This window comes from Camelus dromedarius, chromosome 8 (genome assembly GCF_036321535.1).
Source record: "Camelus dromedarius isolate mCamDro1 chromosome 8, mCamDro1.pat, whole genome shotgun sequence".
Classification (NCBI taxonomy): domain Eukaryota; kingdom Metazoa; phylum Chordata; class Mammalia; order Artiodactyla; family Camelidae; genus Camelus; species Camelus dromedarius.
The window spans coordinates 50,031,796-50,050,997 of NC_087443.1; the positions used below are offsets into that span (position 1 = coordinate 50,031,796).

The following is a 19,202-nucleotide window of genomic DNA, read 5'->3' on the forward strand; positions in this document are numbered from 1 at the left end:
AATTTTTATTATTTTACTTATATGTGATTTATAACTTTTCCAGAATGAACGTGCATTACTTCTTTGATGTGTGACAAAACAGTCAAAAATCTATTTTAAAAGTCAGTGGCTCTCATTTATACCTATGATCTATTTAGCTCTGGTTTATCCACTGATGTTTCAGGTATATGGTGTTCATGGGTTAATGTTGAAACAGCAGCTTGTCTCCAGTGCTGCTCTAAAATACTGCTTTATGAAGCAACACAGAAATAAAATAAGCCTGGGACTCAATGAAAACTGACAGATGGGAGGGAAAAGAAAAGTAAAAACAAGTCAAACCCAATGGCTGTTTGATAGACTCACATGTAGTACAGTTTGCCCCAGAGAGGATAATTAGAAACACACACACACAGTGACAGGAACCCAGGACTCTGGGGGAGGAGACCAGGTCACATGCATACGCAGACTTTCTGCTTGCTTCGTGGAATGCACAGAACTTTCTAATGCTGATTTCCCACAAACCCCCACCGCACTCCTGGAATGCCTACCTGGCTCCAGTGTAACATGTTTTGCACAGAAGTTCCGGCAGGACAGTGTGTTGTATACACAGGCACTCTAGACTGCAAAATAAATACATGGAAATAAAGAATGAAAACAGCATGAAGGAGGCATTGATAATAAACATATTTTGCACCTGGAAGCATTAAAACTACCAAGCCACAATCTCATGTACATGAGATTAAAAGCAGGAAAAAAAATCTTTTGATTACAAATCTGTCCTATAAAAATATGTACAACCACACACACAGAGAATACATATGAAGGAAATACAGCAACGTCGTAACCATGGGGCTGTGTGGGTTGAGATGACTGGTCTTTTCTACTTTCTTCTTTATATTTCTTTAAATTTCCAAAATTTTATATAACAATCACATCTTGCTTTGATCATCAGAAACTAGAAAAATTAACATTACTTAAAGAAATTCCCTAGAGCCTTCATCCTAGAATTTTAAAACCTGTTTTCAAAATGCAACATGACAAACTACAGATGTATTTAGAAACACCAGCATATTGCTGGCCAAGGGTTTAACGTTTTATAAAATAAATAAATAAATGTATACACACACACACACATACACACACATATACACATGTAAGTGTATGTGTGTAAATGGTCATTCCAAATTTCAACACACTTAAAAGTCATTTTTTAAATGAAAAAAATCACTAGAATAAATACAAATATCAGAAGTTAACATGACGACAGATCTTGTTCAATAGTTTCCATGCAGGTACAACGTAGAAAGCTGACGGAGGCTGGTCTGAGACTAGCTGCAGAGGGCATCCCAGTTCATTCTTGTGCCTCTTAAATGAAAGACCCTTTAGAGCTCTAATGAGGTCATCATGCCTGCCTCTTCTACACCTTCCAACACAAACAAGCACACTCACAGATAAAACAGAATCACTCAAAGTTTAAAGTCTTAGTACAAACATACATACCATATTTAAGTTTTTCTCATTAAATCCGCACAGAACAAAAAAGGCATTTCCACAAAGCTCCTTCAGGATGACATGAGTGCAAACATGTGTACTTATCCACTTCAAAAACTTACTCTGGGGAAGAAATTGTTTCACCCCAAATAAGTCCTACAAAATAAAAAGACCATCTCAGCATGGTATACCTCAGAACACACACATACACACACACACACACACACACCCTCAGGAGCAGAGACACATGCCAACAGTCTCCAAGGATGGCCTCAAAAGAGAACTGGCAACTAGGATACTCATGCGATATGGTTATGAAGGCAAAAGCAGACATTACGGACGTGTATCGAAAGTCTCAGATGCACTGGGGTTTTTTTGTTGTTGTTTTTGTTTTTTTAATTTTTTATTGGTTTATAATCATTTTACAATGTTGTGTCAAATTCCAGTGTAGAGCACAATTTTTCAGTCGTACATGAACATATCTATATTCATTGAGACATTTTTTTCTCTGTGAGCTACCATAAGATCTTGTGTATATTTCCCTGTGCTATACAGTATAGTCTTGTTTATCTATTCTACAATTTTGAAATCCCATCTGTCCCTTTCCACACTCCGCCCCCTTGGCAATCACAAGTTTGTATTCTATGTCTATGAGTCTATTTCTGTTTTGTATTTCAGATGCACTGTTAATCAACTACACTTCAATAAATTTTTTAAAAATTTACTCTTCTAAAACACTGATAAGTTATATCTAAAAGTCATTATTAATAAAAACAATTACATTTTTAAAAGTCCATTTAAAATAATTTTATATGACATGAGATTAAACAAATCTTGAAAAAATTTGTTTTTAAAAAGTGAATCTCAGATGAAGAAAAGGAGGCAGAAAATCAAATAAGTTTGCAGCAGACTTCTACAGTGGGAGACAGCCTTAATGACCACTCATCCCAGGGCCACCCCCAAAGGTGTCCTCTGACTTGGATGAACAGTGAAACTGTCCATTGTTGAAACTGTGATCGGTCATTGGTGTATCTGCCTAGGGCACATACATCTAATCCAATTCTACTGGCCAGTGGGCCAAACCTGCCCACCGCCTTTTGGGGTTTTTTAGTACTTAAAAAAAAAATTATGATAGGACACACATAACACAAAATTTACCATCCTGACCATTTTTTAAGTGTCTGTTTCAGTGGCATTAAGTACATTCATTGCTGTGTAACCCTCACCACTATCTATCCATCCCCAGAACTTTTTCAGCATCTCAGACTGAAACTCTGTACTCGTGAAACGGTAACTCCCCATTCGCCCTCTGCCAGCACTGCCTGTTTTTACACATAACAAACACAGATGAGAACATCTGTGTTCACGTCTTGACACACCTCTTTACACATCGTCTCCTGCTGGTTCCACACTACAATGGCAGAGTTTAGTAGTTGCTACAGAAACCAGATGGCCCACAAAGCTGAAAATATTTACTATCTGGGCCTTGACAGAAGAAGTGATTACACTGGCCCTGACCAACAGCCACTGAACCCGCGCTCAGTTATCTCCAGGGCAGTCACTGTGCCTTCAGGCAGATCTCCCTGTGTTTGCGTAAGAGGAAATAGGAACATGATTTTCTTCACAGCGAACCCAAATTTGTCCCCCCCTATAATTTACTTTTGCTAACACCTCACTTCTGGAGACGCAGACAGGAGTGGAAAATTCCAATGTCTAGAAAGGCAGTTTTATGGGTTGAATTGTGTCTCTCTCCAAAAAGATATTTTGAAGTCCTAATCCCCAGCACCTCAGCATGTGACCTTCTCTGGAAATATGGTCTTTATTGAGGTACTCAAGTTACACAGTTGGATGCTGTCTACGTTTAAACAAAACAATACATTTCTCTCTGGAGATAGGCATGTCAATTCACACACAGGGTCTACAGGAGAAGACCCCAAACTGAGCATGGTGCTTAATTCTGAGGAAGCGCCTAGGAGAAGCCTTTGTAGTTAAAGGGGACTTTATGTGTAATCTCTGAATTGTTTATAATGAAAACCAAAGCTTCTCTTATCCAAGGTATTTAAAATAAATTCAGTTAGAGGGATCCACATCTTATGTGCCTGTCTGGTCACTGGTACGGAGAATCCCATCTTTTGTGAGTCAGATTCTGAGGTCAGAGTATAGCCCGTATTTCCTGTGAATGTCTTTTAGATGGCCAATAGATATGTTATGAATATGTTAAGCGTATATTCCTGCAAGGGATTTCATGCATGTGTATAAGTGCATCATACATAAAACACAGACTACGCATGCATAATGGACCATCTGACCTCAGCTGGCTCGCAACTCCTCCTAAAAACTGCTTCTTCCTTGAGCAGAGGCTGGGGAGTCCACACAGCTATAGGGTTGAGCCCTGATGAAGTTACTGGCTTGTGCTTAGGGGCCATATAATAAAATATAATAGTAACAGTGCCTTCAGATCATCCTCCACGTGGCCAGGGTAGGGCTTGTGGAATAGCATCTCCTGTCTCCCGCCCACTCCTCTGCACAGACTCACCATGTGTAATAAAGGGCAACTTCAAGGAGATTTAAGCTGCCTTCTCCTGTCCTTCCTCATGCTCTCTTTGTGTAGTGGGTGGGGGGCTGCATGGCTGAGAACAGGGGGCTCCAGTGTAGAGTTAATGATACCTTCTTGACCCCCCAGCCTCTGGATGTAGGAGTGAAGGGGGAAAGAAAAACAATAAAGAAATCCCACTGTTCCACTGAGAGCAAAGCAGAGGAGGAAGACACACCTTCTTCCTCCAAAGGCCAGTTCTTCAGAACTGAAAAGGAGATCTGTGACAAAAGGGAGTTGGGGCTGGGGGTCGGAAACCCAAGTACCTTTGCGAGATGATCTGGAATTTGTCCAATTTTAGTGAGAGGACCAATAGAGAACTCAAGTGAAACCACAGGAGCCAGGGCAAAAAACATTTTAATCTTTCTGGCCAGCTTGGGGATCTGTGAAAATGCTATAAAACCTGTGGGAACAAAAAGAAAATACCAGAATTCCATTTTCTGAGACTTTCTCTGAAAAGGCAATGGCAGGTATGCGTGACGCCCTCTAGAGGCAACCTGAGAACCGCGCAAGCGACGCCGCCGCCAGGAGGCCAAACACTTGAAAGGAGGGCCTCTGAACTCTTACCCCAACACCGAGTTTGGTGAACCAAACATTTAAGTGCTCCTTTCAGTTTTCAGCCTCGATATGCACTGGAAGAAATCCGGATGGCTAAAACCGGAAGATGTTTTGTGTTCCTTGAATACTGTCAGCCAGCGATGGAAAGCCTGTCTTCCTAACAGCTCCACCCCTCCGCCCCCTCCCTCACGGCTCCCCTCCATCCCTAAGGACCATGAACAAAGGCACTCAAAGCAGTTGGTCGCCGCTGACGCAAAAGGAACTTCCGCAGTTAGAATCCCCTAGCTTTAAAATATGTTTTAGCTGACTCTCAGGTCACTTCTTGCCTTAAACTTGGCCCCAGAATGTCTCCTTTGAAAGCAGCAGGGCAAAGAGACAAGTCAACAAGTCATGCGAGAAGGAATATAGATGAAGAAAAACGCTTAAGGCTACTAAGAAGGAAGGCAACGGTGTCCATGTTACTTTTTGTTTGCAGTCTCTCAAGCAGGCAGTCATGGGAGTGAGGGTGAGGCGACCTAACTGTGTATATCCAGACACTTCCAAGTGTTTGTACCTTTCCTAGGTAATTTCCTCCTAGGCGTGTATTCTAAGGAAATTGTGTGATAGGAACACAAAGATATTAGTCACAGTATACACTAAAAGGGGGAACTTAATAAATTATGGGACAGGTCTCCAGTCCCTAATCATAGGAGTTCTTGTGTGCTCAAATTAGAGGCAATTTTTATTTTCTTTAAACTTTGCTAAATTTTCTGTTTCTGTTTACAATGAAAGCACATTACTTTTCTAATCAACATAAAATACATATGACTTTTAAAAACTGTAAAGTGTACTATGGCATCCTTGTAGGTAGCTTTAGTCTACTTCACTTGAAAAATCAGCATAGTTTTCTGTATATAAGTCTCTGCACTAATAAAACTTCTTGTTTTCTACCCTGTCACATCCCCATACTGCTTAACTAGGAAAATACGTAATAGGCTGGGGTTTACATTAATTCCTTCAATTAAGGGAACCATACACCATGTTTATCTATTTATGTTTAAGTCTGAATTTCCAGAGAAGACTAAATATTACCAAAATCTTTTGCCCTATTCATTATTTCTGCTTGGCACTAAGAAAAACTCCAAAAACATAAAACCCTATCTGAACTCACATAATTTTTTTTTATATTTCACTTTTAAGAACAAACACAAACCTGTAATAAGACATCATGTCAACCCCCTATCTTGATTATATACATACCTATCGTGGTGCCTTGAGAGTGACCCACATAATACACTTGTTCTTGGCCAGTTTTATTCAGAATGAAATTAATTGAAGCGGGTAGGTCATAATTTGCCATCTCATCATAACTGTAATCCAAAAAAAAAGATCTTTCATCAATACATTGCACACAAATACAACAGTGTACAAATAATAGGTGTGTGGTTTGATTAGTTATCACAAACTGAACACAGCTGAGTAAATTGATCCTGCGTGTAAGAAACAGAACATTACCAGGACTGCAGAAGCCCCCGTGGGCTCCCTTCTAACCCATGCCTCCCCAAAATAACCATGAGCCTCATTTTTCACACCATAAATCAGTCCCATCCATTTCTGAACTTTTCTGTAAATGATACCAAACAGCAAGCATCCTTCTGCATCTGGTTTCCTCCATGACACTGCAGGTGGCTGTTGGCTGGCCACTGTGTAAATATACCACACTTTATATTTGCTCACTCACTACAGATGGGCATCTGGTAGTTTCCAATTTTCCACTGTTACAAATAGTGTGACAACAAATACATTCTTGGACATGCATTTGGTAAAAGCTCTGATTCTCGTGTTTCAGGTCCTCAGGTAGGTTCTGGTTTTACAAGTGGTAAGCAAGCCTGAGGGAGTCCGGGGTGCTGACCTTCTGTAATGCCTGATACTGAGATGCAGCCCTGAATCCGTGCGCATGCATGCCGACTACTACCACCACTTACGATGTGCCAGGTTCTGCGTCCTCTCCTTTAAGCCCCCAGTGACCTTGTGAGCTAGGTATTTGTTACCTCCATCTTACAAAAAGGGAACAGACACAGAGGGCTTATGTCACATGCCCAGTGTTGTGCGGTTAGGAGTAAGAGAGAGAAGGGGAGAATTTCCAGAAAAAAGAAAAGTGATCATTTGGAGTACATGTTTATGGAGGAAGGGAGAAGGTTATGGGACACAATTTACCAAGCAGCACCCTACCACCAGGAATGCCAGCATAACTAAAAATTCCTTATTGAAGCTAATTCTTAAATGTAATCGTTTATTTATAATTTTACAGCTATTTATTAAGTTTCTAACAAGGTGTAAAACCTTCCACAAACCATCAGTTTCGCAGTCATACGATCTTGAGTTACCCACCTATTTGCCACCCAGGTCTGCATTAAAGGTACCAAGGAAATAGACCCTGTCATGATCAACTCAAACATACCTGAAGGCCCAGAATTCATCCTGAGAAACGGAAAAAGTCTTGTGTTTCCGAGACCAGGTGTTTCCCCTGCTATTCCCCATCCACACATCAAAACCAGCATCTGCCAGAATGAAGCCCAGGCTGTTGCTGGGCAGGTTGGTGACCCAGTTACTGGAATCTGCCAGCAAGCCATGCTGCAGGAACACAGCTGGTCTGGGACCTGGAAAACATTCATGTCTGGGAGTTAGCAGCGCCAGGCTTCAAAACAACCATGATATCTTGCTAACCAGATAAGTCACACAGGATCACAAGGCAAATAATGAAACAGAAACAAAAGACCAAGGTAGCGTTATCATTCAGCAACTACACTGCATGAGGGCGCCCAGGAACCGTATGCTTTCCTTGGGCACATTAGGACACTACTCACCCATCAAAGGTGATTAGGGCCGGCGTGGGGAAGAAGATTTGACTTTAAAAGATCAGAGTCAAGTTGACCAAAGAAGGACCTTAGTGACATATGGGGACCACTGGGCAGGGCTGCCTTGTCCCTGCTGGTCACCAGTAACTTAGAAGGAGTGCCTGCACTGCGCTGGTCCCCCGGGGAAAGGACAGTTGGAGTGAGGCAGGAGGAAGGCTCAGCAGGGGGCCAAATTCCTCGTTGCTTGTTCCAACCTGTGTCTCTTCAGACACTTAGGGGAAAGCCAGAGGCTGCGTAGGTGACTTCACTGGGCAGAGTCCTGAGAAAGGAGGAGCGGTTTCAACAGAGATGGGAGAACCAAGGAGGGGAGAGCAGGATAAAGAGTGAGGCAGTCAAGCCAGGACTGAGGCTGGAAAGGGGGGCAGGTGCCAGTGCGTGGCGACCAGGCGTCAGCTCCCCTACCTTGCCTTGATGGGGAAGGTTTCAAACTTCCATGAAATCTCTCTATACTTCCCTCCCTAACCCCCAAGAACCTTCAAAGGAGACATGTGGGACTTGGCAAGTTGAAGACATACCAAGAAACTCTTTAAACACCATCAATAATAACTCCTGGATTCCCACAGGCAATGAGAAGCCACTGATGCTTTCCTGGGAGGTGACCATGAAGCTCAGGAAAGTGCAGGCGGCCAACTCAGGCATGTGCCCAACATGCACATGCACCCACCATGCACGTGTGCCAATTATGGTGGCTGAGGGGCTTCCAACAACATCTGCAAATACTCCTACTATAGCCCAGACCTGCCGTTACCCCTGCACGAGGCTCCAAACAGTCCCAGACCCCTTGCCCTATACTTCATGGAAGGGTTTCTCAAAGCTCCTATATTTGCCCCATACACTGAATTTCCATGAACTTGATTTTATCTAAAACAACCACTACTGCAATCCCGTTATAAAGAGTCTATGTTTAACACAAAAAGAAACAAAGAAAATATATTTAGTTACTTGGGAATTTGGATAAACTGTTTACATTAAGAGGTAATCTGTGGATGCTCATTACCTCTATGCCACAATCAGCTGGGTACCTAGAAAATGAAAGTGACTGCACAGTGATAAAGAGAACACACACACACACACCAAAACAAAAACAGACCCCAGGGTGACAGCAAAGCCCCCAGTGTGGGCAGGGGGAGGAGATGGTGGAGAAAACGCAATGATTTGTTAAGACACTTGTAAGAGGGGAAGGAAGCAGATTGAAGTCACTCTTCTCTAACTCCCCTTTTTGTTTGTTGGGTTCCCCCATCCCTCAATTTAAGCTGAGTATAAAAGCTCAGTGAACAACAGATATAAAAGATGGTGCCAGAAAGCAAAAAAATAGTGAACCTGCTCTTTAAAAGCCAGGAGTTTCAAGTCTGAAGGATCTTAGCCAAGAACTGCAAAGAGTCTGGCAGCCCCCTGGCTTTTAGCTGGGAAATGACAGCAGGAGAGGGGAGGCGCTGAGCCAGAAAGGTAAACGGTTGAGAAATGGGACAGCCTGCAGCCACCTCAGGCCTCATAGCTGTGTCCTGTTCATTCATTTGAAGATTCTTTACTGAGACTCTTACTGTATAATAAGCAGGGCACTAGAAGTTTAAAAAAAAAATCAAGTGATTGGAAGGACACGTTACATCCTGTGTAAACCTGTCCTGGTACCGCCTATGTGAGGTGTAAGCCATGCTCCTTCCCCCGTGGAGTTCCAGTCCAGTCAAGGAGACAGGCACACAATTACCTTCCAGCCTGGCATGTGAAAGGCCAGACCCCCACACAGGAAAGCCCAGAGGAAAGAGAACAGAACTCGGCCGTGGGGGGAATCACTGAGCCAGTCTTGAGTGAGGGGCAGCTTGCCCCACAGAGGGTGCGGGTGAAGAAACGGGAGCCTGGATTTGCGGAGAACTGAGGCTGCACAGTAGCCTCAGCCAGACGGGCCTCCAGCGTGCGCATCAGAGGCTCCCGGCAGGGTCTGATGCACAGGCAGCACGGGGAAGCGCTGGGAAGGTGCAGTGCCTTGTCTGACCTGGGGAGAGAGGGGATGCGAGGGTCTTCCTTCAGGGGTGCACATCCCTCCAGACTGAGCCAGCTCCCCTTCCCCCCAGAACAGAAGGGCCCCTCTGAGGAGGGGACTGCAGAGGATACAACCCACTGGGCTTCCAGAGCCCATCACTCCATTAGACATGATGGGTCACCAACAAAGAGACAATAGTAACAAACCCTGGCCTGCGGTGGAAAACCAGCTAAGCTGCTGGTCCCTTCCCTCTGGTATTCAGTGGATGCAAAAGGCAGCAGGACAAACAAGGGCGTTGCAACAGGGTACCTGCCTGTCTGCCAGCCTCTCCCACCTGCTCCCACCGCGGGGAGAAAGGAAGGCATGTGTCTTCCTTCCCACCCCACCACCAATCAAGGACTTAAGGATTTGCTGGTAAAAGAAACTTCTCTCCAGCAGAGTTATATCTACTGCTACTCACATCTTCCAGTGAATTGTTTTAATCAGATGTCTTTTCACCCTGCTGGGAGAAGCTGATTAAAGTAATAGGTGGTTATTATCGTGTGCCCATGTGCTCCAAGGTGCTGTGCTGAAAATCCTATGAAGTGAGTACTATTTCTGTTTAGCAGAACAGGGAATCCTGCCTGAGAGAAGTCAAGTAATTTGCCCAAGACTGAATGAGAGCAGGCAAGTGGGGGAGCTGGGATTCGAACCCAGGTAAGTCTGTCAGGGTCTAGGCTCTTGACTGTTTTGCTACGGGAAAGAAGGTTAATAAGAACGAGAGTCATTCTACAACATACAGAGGCCCTCAGGGAATGACAAGCCGGAAGAGGGGAAGACGTTTTGCAGGGAGCTGGACCACATGCTTGGATGAAAGTAATCGCTAGTAGATGGAGGAGTCAGAGAACTCAACCTCGCCCCCTCAGGCAACTCCTCCAAAGCCCAGCCTAATCCATGCCCTCCAGCACCTGCAGCCCAGTTTCAGCAACAAACCAATGCACCAGGAAGGGGACTGCCTTCCCCGCTGTGCCCTGTCATTAGTTTGCCCAAACTGGCTCGAGGAGGGCTGGGGGCCGAGGGAAAGGCCTAAAAGGACTTTGGCCCAGAGAAGGCACATGACTTCATCACACTCATCTAAAAAGTCAGCACAGAGACAGCAAAGAGAAGCAGCCCCGTGATGGCCCGCCACCATGCCGCCTGCCTGATGGGGACAACCGTGGGTGGAAGTGAGGAGGGAGGGGAACACTCAGGCTCTGAAAATGAATCTGCTGAGCCCACAGTCTCCCAAGAGGAAGATGATGGGGTGAATGGGGAAGTTCCTCCTGCCTCCCAAGACACCCACCCTCCCTAGCAGGGCACTGTCTGAACAGGCCTCCACCACACTCGAAAAACTCCAATAAAGAACCAAAAGGAGGAGGAGGAGGTCACAAAGAAACAGACTTTGGTTCTTACCAGATGTGAAACCCTTTAGGATTTACTCAATCTCCCTGAAGTATAGCTGCCCTTTTCTAAAGTGGGGATAGAACAGTGGCTGACACACAATAAAGCTCAATAACTAACAGTGATTCATACAAATAATAAGAAATATATAAATTCAACAAAACCTTATTAGAACACAAGCTCTGTGAAGAAAAACACCATGAAGTGGGATTCTTTAGCTAAAATATATAATAAAAGTATATTTTTTAAATATATAATAAAATATAACCACAGTTACAGCAGGACCATACTAAGTGTTGAGGGTCTCAGGTTCCAGTGCTAAACCTGTCACATGCACTGTCTCAGATAAGCTTCTCCCAGCTTTCTGAGCTGACGTGGTCAGCTGAATAATGACTCACCAAAGACGACTATTTCCTAATTCCCAGACCTGTGACTGTGTTGCCTTGTGTGGCAAAAGGGACTTTGTAGATGTGATTAAGGATCTTGAGATGGGGATTACTTCCTGGATTACCTGGTGGGCCCAATATAACCACAAAGGCCCTTCTAAGAGGGAGGCAAGAGGGTCAGAATGAGAGAGACACTGGAAAATGCTATGGTACCAGCTTTGAAGAGGCAGGATGGGCCAGAAGCCAAGGAGTGTGGGCAGCCTCTAGATGTGGGAGAAGGCAAGAAATGGGATCCTCCCCTAGTGTCTCCAGAAGGAAGGCAGCCCTGTCAACACCTTGGTCTTAGGACTTCTGACCTCCAGAATGATAAGATAATAAGTATGTGCTGTTTTAAGCCACTAAGTTCATGGTAGTTTGTTACAGCAGCAACAGGGAACTAATACAACTAGGGACTAGTTTTTACTCCCACTTTGCAGATAAAGACTCTGAGGCACAGTGTGGCTAAGTAATCTGTGCAAAGTTGCACAGCCAACAATCCCAAACCAGGACTCAGAGGTGGCAGGACATCTCCTGGGCCTCAAAAAGACAGAGGCCTGTCTCCTTGCTAGCTTGGGAGGAGCCTCCATGACCTAATATCTTTCAGAATTGCTTAGAAGATAAGCTGTAATTTGCATAAGGGCTCCCTTCTCCTTCTGCAAAAGCAGGTTCTAGACAAAATGGCAATAAGAACCTGGCTTCTGGTGCACAGGCATCCCCACCACTTATACAGAGTAATGCCAAATCAGGATCACCCCTGACTTTAGACGTACCTGCAGCCATCTGTGGGACAGGACAAACCTAAATGCAAGGGCTGTTTCAAGCATTCCAAAGGCTGGCTATAGATCGCCCAAAGTGCCAGGACCCAGGGGGCTTCCTGAACCTGCCGTGACTACTTACAATAAACCCTAGGAAGCATTCTGGCATCTGGTTGATTTGTAATTATTAACAGTATTTGTCATAACAGCTACGGATCACCCACGGTGTTTTACAAGGATTGCACTGTTGCAAGAGAGCTATGAAGATCCACCCCCATGTTAAAGATGAGGTGTTTGATGCCTGGAAAGAGAGCTTAAGGAACCTGCCCGAGAACCCTCGCCTAGAGGTAAGCCAGAATTGAAACCCAAGTCAGCTTCATCCCAAAGTCCTCGCTTTTAACCAGTGAAAATTCATTTAAAAATAGAGACATGAGAGAGGAGGAATGTTTATAAGGATTCTGTTTGTACCCAACCATTTCAAAGCAAGTCAAGCACTATTTTCTAAGAGTGTCTACATATCAAAATCCTCTGGTGCCACTTAGAAAACATACATATTTCTGGTCCTGGTCCTGGGAATCAGGAATTCCAGGGATGGAGCCTAGAAATGAATTATTTTCAACAAGCTCCCTCAGCTCTTCTGATGCAGCCCACCCGTAGTGCTAGTCCAAAATGCTCGCTTAACAGAAAGAACAGAGGTCCAGTAAGGGAAGTACACACAGGAGTACTGGCTGCCTCCTGGCTCACAGAGGGCCATCTTTTCACTGTGCCCTAACGTGGTGGAAGGGGCAAGGGTCCCTGGGTTTCTGAGGTCTCTCTACAAGGACACTAATCCCATTTGATGCATTTTAGGCAAGGCCTTCATGTATTTCCTTGTTCTAGACAGGAGGGCACCCGGCCAGAGATGGTAACACTGACCTCCAGGCACGGTTCTTCCCATCACATTCTCACTTCAGCACCTTCTGCTCGTGATTTGAAAAAAAAAAATATCCTCAGATAAACATCTTCCTTCTGTCCTTCTGGTTTAGAACACATTCTGTCTTAGTCCGTTCCAGCTGCTATTAGAGAATGCCATTGACTGTGTGGCTTAGACATAATCGAAATTTATTTCTCACAGTTCTGGAGGCTGGGAAGTCCAAGATCATGGCCCCAGCAGATTCAGTGTCTGGTGAGAGCCTGCCTCCTGGCTCACAGAGGGCCATCTTTTCACTGTGTCCTAACGTGGTGGAAGGGGCAAGGGTCCCTGGGTTTCTGAGGTCTCTCTAAAAGAACACTAATCCCATACCTGGGGGCTCTGCTCTTATGACCTAATCACCTCCCCAAAGCCCCACTTCACATTAAACCTTAGGTCTCAACATCTGAATTTGGGGGTGAGGGGAAAACAAGCATTCAGCCTACAGTCCATTCCCTGTCAGGCAGGAATGGATACTGAGTAAGCAGACACCAGGCTGCCGTCAAACCCACACTGATATTTTAAAACGAAAAACAGAAACTACAGCTCCATTTATACTAGGTGAGATACTGTATAGGCTTATGTCATCCAATTTTCACAACCACCTACGAAGTGGCAAGTATTATTCTTCCCATTGAGTAGATGAAGAAATTAAAACTTAGGTCAAGGAGACTGCCAAGGTCACACAGCTAGTTCAAGTCATAGAGGTGAACTTAAGCCCACGACTGGTGCCATTAGCACGCTCCTGTTTAACCACTAGGTGTCCAGCCTCCAATTTTACCCATCACAGGAAGCTCTCGAGTTCTGTCTGTGGGTACAGTGCCTCTGAGCTCAGAAGGACCCTTAACCCAATATGGTCTTGAGCAAGGGACATTATAAAGTGTTGATGCTTTGGTCGACCCAGTCCCCAGGAGGGTCCAGGATGGAAAGAGCAGGTAGACTGAAGCCCTGTGCTGGAGAGATTATCAGAAAAGGCTTCAGCCCTCCAAGAGCTCATGGTCTAGTGGGGAAGACCAAGGTTACAAACATCATCACCTACGTAATACGTTATTACTTTTTGTCATAACTGTCTTAATTGCTATGAAAGAAACACAACACAGAGAGCTATGAGAATATGAAGCCAGGGGCCTGACTGGGTGTGAATGACTGAGGAGATCCTCCCTGAAGAAGTGATGCTGAGGCTGAGGACAGAGACTGGGTAAGAGCGATTAAGCAGGAGGAAGACAGGGCACACTGGAGAAGGGATGGGACCATACACAGCACTCTCTTCCTTTCCACTCTGACTCTTGGTTCCAGCATATATGCATATATGAGACACACCGTGCTGTGCAGCTGACATTGCCTGGTGGTGCTGAGTTAGGCAGAGGGTCTGAACACAGTCCCCTACCCCTGTGCCATTTAAGTCCAAGCAAACCTGGGCGTGACCTCAGGTAGCCAGAGCCAACAAGCCCGGGCACTGTTGTCCAGAGCTGCCAAGAGGTAAGGAATTACATCCCAGCTCATCAAGGCCTCTGTGCAGCTTGTTAGAGAGCAGCATTTAGAAATGGTTTCCTGAAGAACCACATATGAGGGAGAAGAGAAAATCCAAAAATCAGTCAGAATCCTAAAACAAAGAATAAAATTAAAAAAAAAAAATCACTCTACAGGCTGGTGACCTTTCCCCCAAAGAGCTAACTCACAAGCCAGTTTGTAAATTTTCAATTATGACTCACAACGTTCCATGGGCAACTCCAGGGGAGTCGTTGCCAAGGCAAAGTCCAAAGAGCCTGCTGATGCATAAAGGCACTCCCATCCTACAATGCACTTCACTCATCACATCATCAGACACGCACTGCTTTCCATCAATGTTCAACTAGTAGTGCTTTATTTGATGGTTGCTTTATTTTACAATTTATTTCCCAGTTAGCCAAGAAGTCTGTCCTGTTGTTATTGCTATTTTATGCATTTTTAGGCAAGGCCTACATATATTTCCTTGTTCTAGACAGATAAAATAATAATTCTGACTATCAAAGGGTCAACTTGCTCAGTACTTACTGTGTAAGGCCGCGCTCTCTATTCAGGGAACACTGAACCTGGAGTCAGACTGGGGGGCCCCTCTCCTTCGGCCCACCGAAAGCAAATCTCTTTCTCTCTTTGAACCTAATTGTCTCATCCACTAAAATGAAGGTGTTGCTCTAGAACACAGGCTCCCAAACACAAGGATTTTATCTTGGAATCTGCTGGGGACTTATGATAAAAATGCAAGCTCTCGAAATCCCCAGCCCAGGCAGGACTCTTGAGATCCTTCAAGTGCCAATGTCCCATGACTTCCTGAAATAAGGCTGAGCAGATGAAAACAGAACCACTTCCCTATCAACAACAGATTTCTGAATTTCAATTCCGTTAGGGAGTTAGTGCAAAGCGGGGGTCAACACTCAATAGAGAAGTTTGCTTAATTAACATTGATAAACAGCCCACAAACACTCCACAAGAGCTTTCTAAATACATATTTCAAGTTGCCTAGTTAGCAAAGGTTTGACTGGACAGGCAAGGATTGTTTAAATCAGGGGGTTCTTTACTAGGTCCATAAACTCTCTGCAATTGAGTGTAAAATTTGTGTGTGCAAAGGTATCAATTTTATTTTACTAGAAAGAGGGTCCATGGCCTTCAACAGCACAGAACTCCAATTCTGAAGACTGCCCGATAAAACTTACTCAGGCCAGCCAAGCAGAGGACATGGTGCCGCTGGTTGCTGTGAGGAATACAAAGATGACAAAGACACAGCCTCTGCCTTCAAAGAGAGGCTGCAGGGAGGGATGGTGGGAGGGAGAAGGAGACACATAAATCAACCCCAAAGCAGAGTAAGAAAAGCACCTCAAACCTAGGGTTTATCATATTAAATGAAGTAAGTCAGACAAAGACAAATACCGTATGCTACCGGTTATATGTGGAACCTGAAAAAAAAATTGATACAAATTCTATTTACAAACCAAAAACAGACTCACAAACATGGAAAACAAACTATGGTTACCAAAGGGGAAAGGGCGAGGAGGGATAAATTAGGGGTTGTGGATTAACAGACACACATTACTTTCCCTCTCTCTCTCTCTGTATATATATATATATATATATTCTATATATATATATATACACACACACACACACATATACATACACACACACACACATACAATTATACCTGGATTCTAAGAAGCCTAATCCTGCAAAACTACATTAAGATGGACGAGAACGGGGAGGCTGGGAGAAAGGACGGCATTTGGCATGTAGAGGAGCTGGGTAGTCAAGCCCTGTGATCATAAAAATTCTCCAGACTCCCAGTGAGGCTCCACATACAATCAGAGTCTGGAGACAGGACTGAAAGATGTTTATGTCAAATGAAATAAAATGCACAACCTAAAACTGAGAGTTAGGTTTTATTTGGCAGACATTTCTGAGGACTGGGATGACAGCCTCTCAGATCACTCTAAGGCACTGCTCCAAAGTGGCAAGGTAGAAGCCAGGATATGTGAATTTTTGCAACAAAGTTCCAGGTAGTTAGAACATCAAACGATTACCATTAATTAAAGAAAACCAGTATCTCAAGTTAAGGAATTCAGTGCTTTTCTACGTATGGGAAAGTGTAAAGGTCTGGGCTCACTGAGATCATTCTTTGACCTAGCTGTCTAGGGCCAGCATCCTGTTATCCCACATCCTGAGTTCCCTCAGGGTACACCGCTAGGAGTGGCTGCAGAGGCCAGGCTGCCTGCTTGTCTGCATCCTGAGTTCTCTCCGCTCACTGTCGGGGTTGACGATAGTGGCTGATGACTTGATGGCATTCTTTGTTTGCATGGCTGGCAATATTTTTTGTTCACTTATTTATCACATAGCTTTAAACTAAGGGTCCATAAGGAATGTGGTACTGATAAATCAATAATGAAGGTGACATCAGCAAGATGGATGAATAGGAGGTCCCCAGCCCTACTCTCCTCACAGAAGCTCCAATTCAGCAACTCTCCACAGAGAAGAATGCCTTTGTTAGAATCGCTGAACACAGGGGTAGGGTTGCAGCCCCATGGTAGAGGACAAGAGCTGAGAAAAACTGCATTAAAAAGGGTCAGAGGAATTGTTTCACTTTTATGTATCTTGTAATGTCCTATAAATAGCACAGATGTACGGCATTATTTTTGTGTATATTAAAAGCATTACTGTCTTAAAAGATAAGCAGACTGAATTTTCCTCTTCCTGTTTTGAAATTCTCTCTTTTATTCTAATATATGGGAAGTCTCAAAAATGGAAATGGCTCAGGCCTCTCTCAGGTTCTGAACTTATTTGAGAGGTTGGCGTAAACAGTCATACAAGCAAAAGGTAGTGGCGTGGCCTGGCAAAGAGAAGGGAGGCCTGAACTGAAGCCATAGAACATGGGGAGCCCAGAGAGCACCTGCCAGCTACTCGGGGATGGGAGTCAGCAGTGACTGGGCCGTTTCTGATCCAGGTCACCAGGAGGGCAGGGGTGTTACTAAAAGAGTAAGAAGTCAGAGGAAGTGGCGTGGGGCATTGGTTCCATGCTGGGTGTGAGGTACTGCATGCATTCTTTTTGGCTTAAATATGCCAAAATAACACCATTGGAGTCACTGCTCCTGAATAGGAGTGAAGGTCGGTGAAGAGCCTCAGCTCCATGCCCTTCCTTGGACCACGGAAAGCAAACCATAAGAGAAGCACTACGCAGTTCTCAGGAGAACCACACGTTCCTGTAGATAATTGAGTCCTCTGTCACAGATTTCCTCTAAAACTCCCTTCTGAGCTTGGTTCCCAGCAGGTGTTACCTATGCAACACTGACCCCCTACAGGGAGGCCTCTGCAGAACAGAGGGAGAAGGTGGGGATATATATATATATTATATAATATATATATAAAACAATATAACCCATAAAACCAGAGAGTGATAAAGACCAAAGGGGAACTTTGAGACCATCCCAGCCAATCGACCACTGTGCAGATGAAGAATCCAAGGCCTACAGAGGTGAGAGCACACAAGCGCTTAGAAGCCGATGCAGATTTACACTGAGGTCTCCTGAGTTTCCTGTAACACCTGGGAGCAGATCAAGAAGGACGCTCACTTTCCAGGGCACAGCGCCTTCACCTGCAATGGTCGCAATACATACCACGGGGCATGTGGCACTATCTGCTTTCACTGCTGTGTGGAGAGAGAAGCCTGGAGGTGGATATAGAAAAGGAGGAGGCAGGTTCTCTGAGCATGTTTTTACTGAAGTTCCCTGCATCTTTTAACAATGACTCACACTACTAACTGTATTAGTCAAATAATCACTTTTAAGAGAAAGCATATCAATACATATTTCTCTTTATATGGGATCTGAAATCAGCATACAGGGTTTATATTTAAAAAGGGGAAGGAAACGAAGATCATATGTTCATTCACTCTGAAATAAAATATTTTTTCTGGTTTAAGCAGAAGGAAAAATAGAAGCCCTCGCTGTAACTCATTACTCCTTTTGTAACATGCTTTTAAGAAGATCTGTAAATCATAAAAATCTCAAGAGTTAGAAATTAAAGTTCAAAAAGAGCATTGGCTGTCTTGACCACTTAAGCATTATGAAAAGCGTCATTATACCTCATTATAGCTAGATTTTATGGGAGAAAAACATAGATAAATCAGAGTAAATCATGACAAAAATAGATAATGATACAAAGCTCACATTAACACAGGGGGTTTTTAAGTTTGCTTTGAATAATAATGTGGGAAGGAATCAAGTCAAAGAAGGCCCTTCTACTCATATAAAATTTCAACTGAAGAAGAGATAGTTATCCAATTACCTTAATCTCACCTTAATTTCCCAAGGAAAGTTTCTTAAAAACATAGAAAACATTAAAAAAAAAAAGCTACATCTGGAGAGATGACTGAATAAGGATCAGATCCTCATTTTGATGTCTGTTTAACAATTTCAAGTAGTCTATCTGGAAATTCCTTAATCTGCATTAGAAACCATAGTTTTGCTTGAGTTATGAATGAGAGAAAAAATATGTATATATTTTAAGCCAAAACTATAGGTACTTTCATATGTTCCTAATGAGAATAATTACCAGAACAAGACCATGTGGAAAGCAATTTAACAACAGCTATCAAAATCATGAATCCGTATATCCCGACCCCAAAATTCTCT

The 19,202-nt window shown here is 43.8% G+C and overlaps 1 protein-coding gene across 3 annotated transcripts in view; it reads right to left on the minus strand.

Annotated features, from left to right (window-relative positions):
- The window catches only part of LIPA (lipase A, lysosomal acid type), a 38,397-nt gene that overhangs the window by 9,221 nt on the left and 9,974 nt on the right, over positions 1-19,202 (minus strand). For all 3 annotated transcript variants that reach the window (XM_064488197.1, XM_031461367.2, XM_031461366.2), the window contains 5 exons: positions 7,062-7,260; positions 5,861-5,970; positions 4,330-4,466; positions 1,480-1,626; positions 528-599 (listed from right to left, as the gene is read on the minus strand). In XM_064488197.1, the coding sequence (XP_064344267.1) occupies positions 528-599; positions 1,480-1,626; positions 4,330-4,466; positions 5,861-5,970; positions 7,062-7,260 (665 nt within the window). The remainder of the gene's footprint in view (positions 1-527; positions 600-1,479; positions 1,627-4,329; positions 4,467-5,860; positions 5,971-7,061; positions 7,261-19,202) is intronic.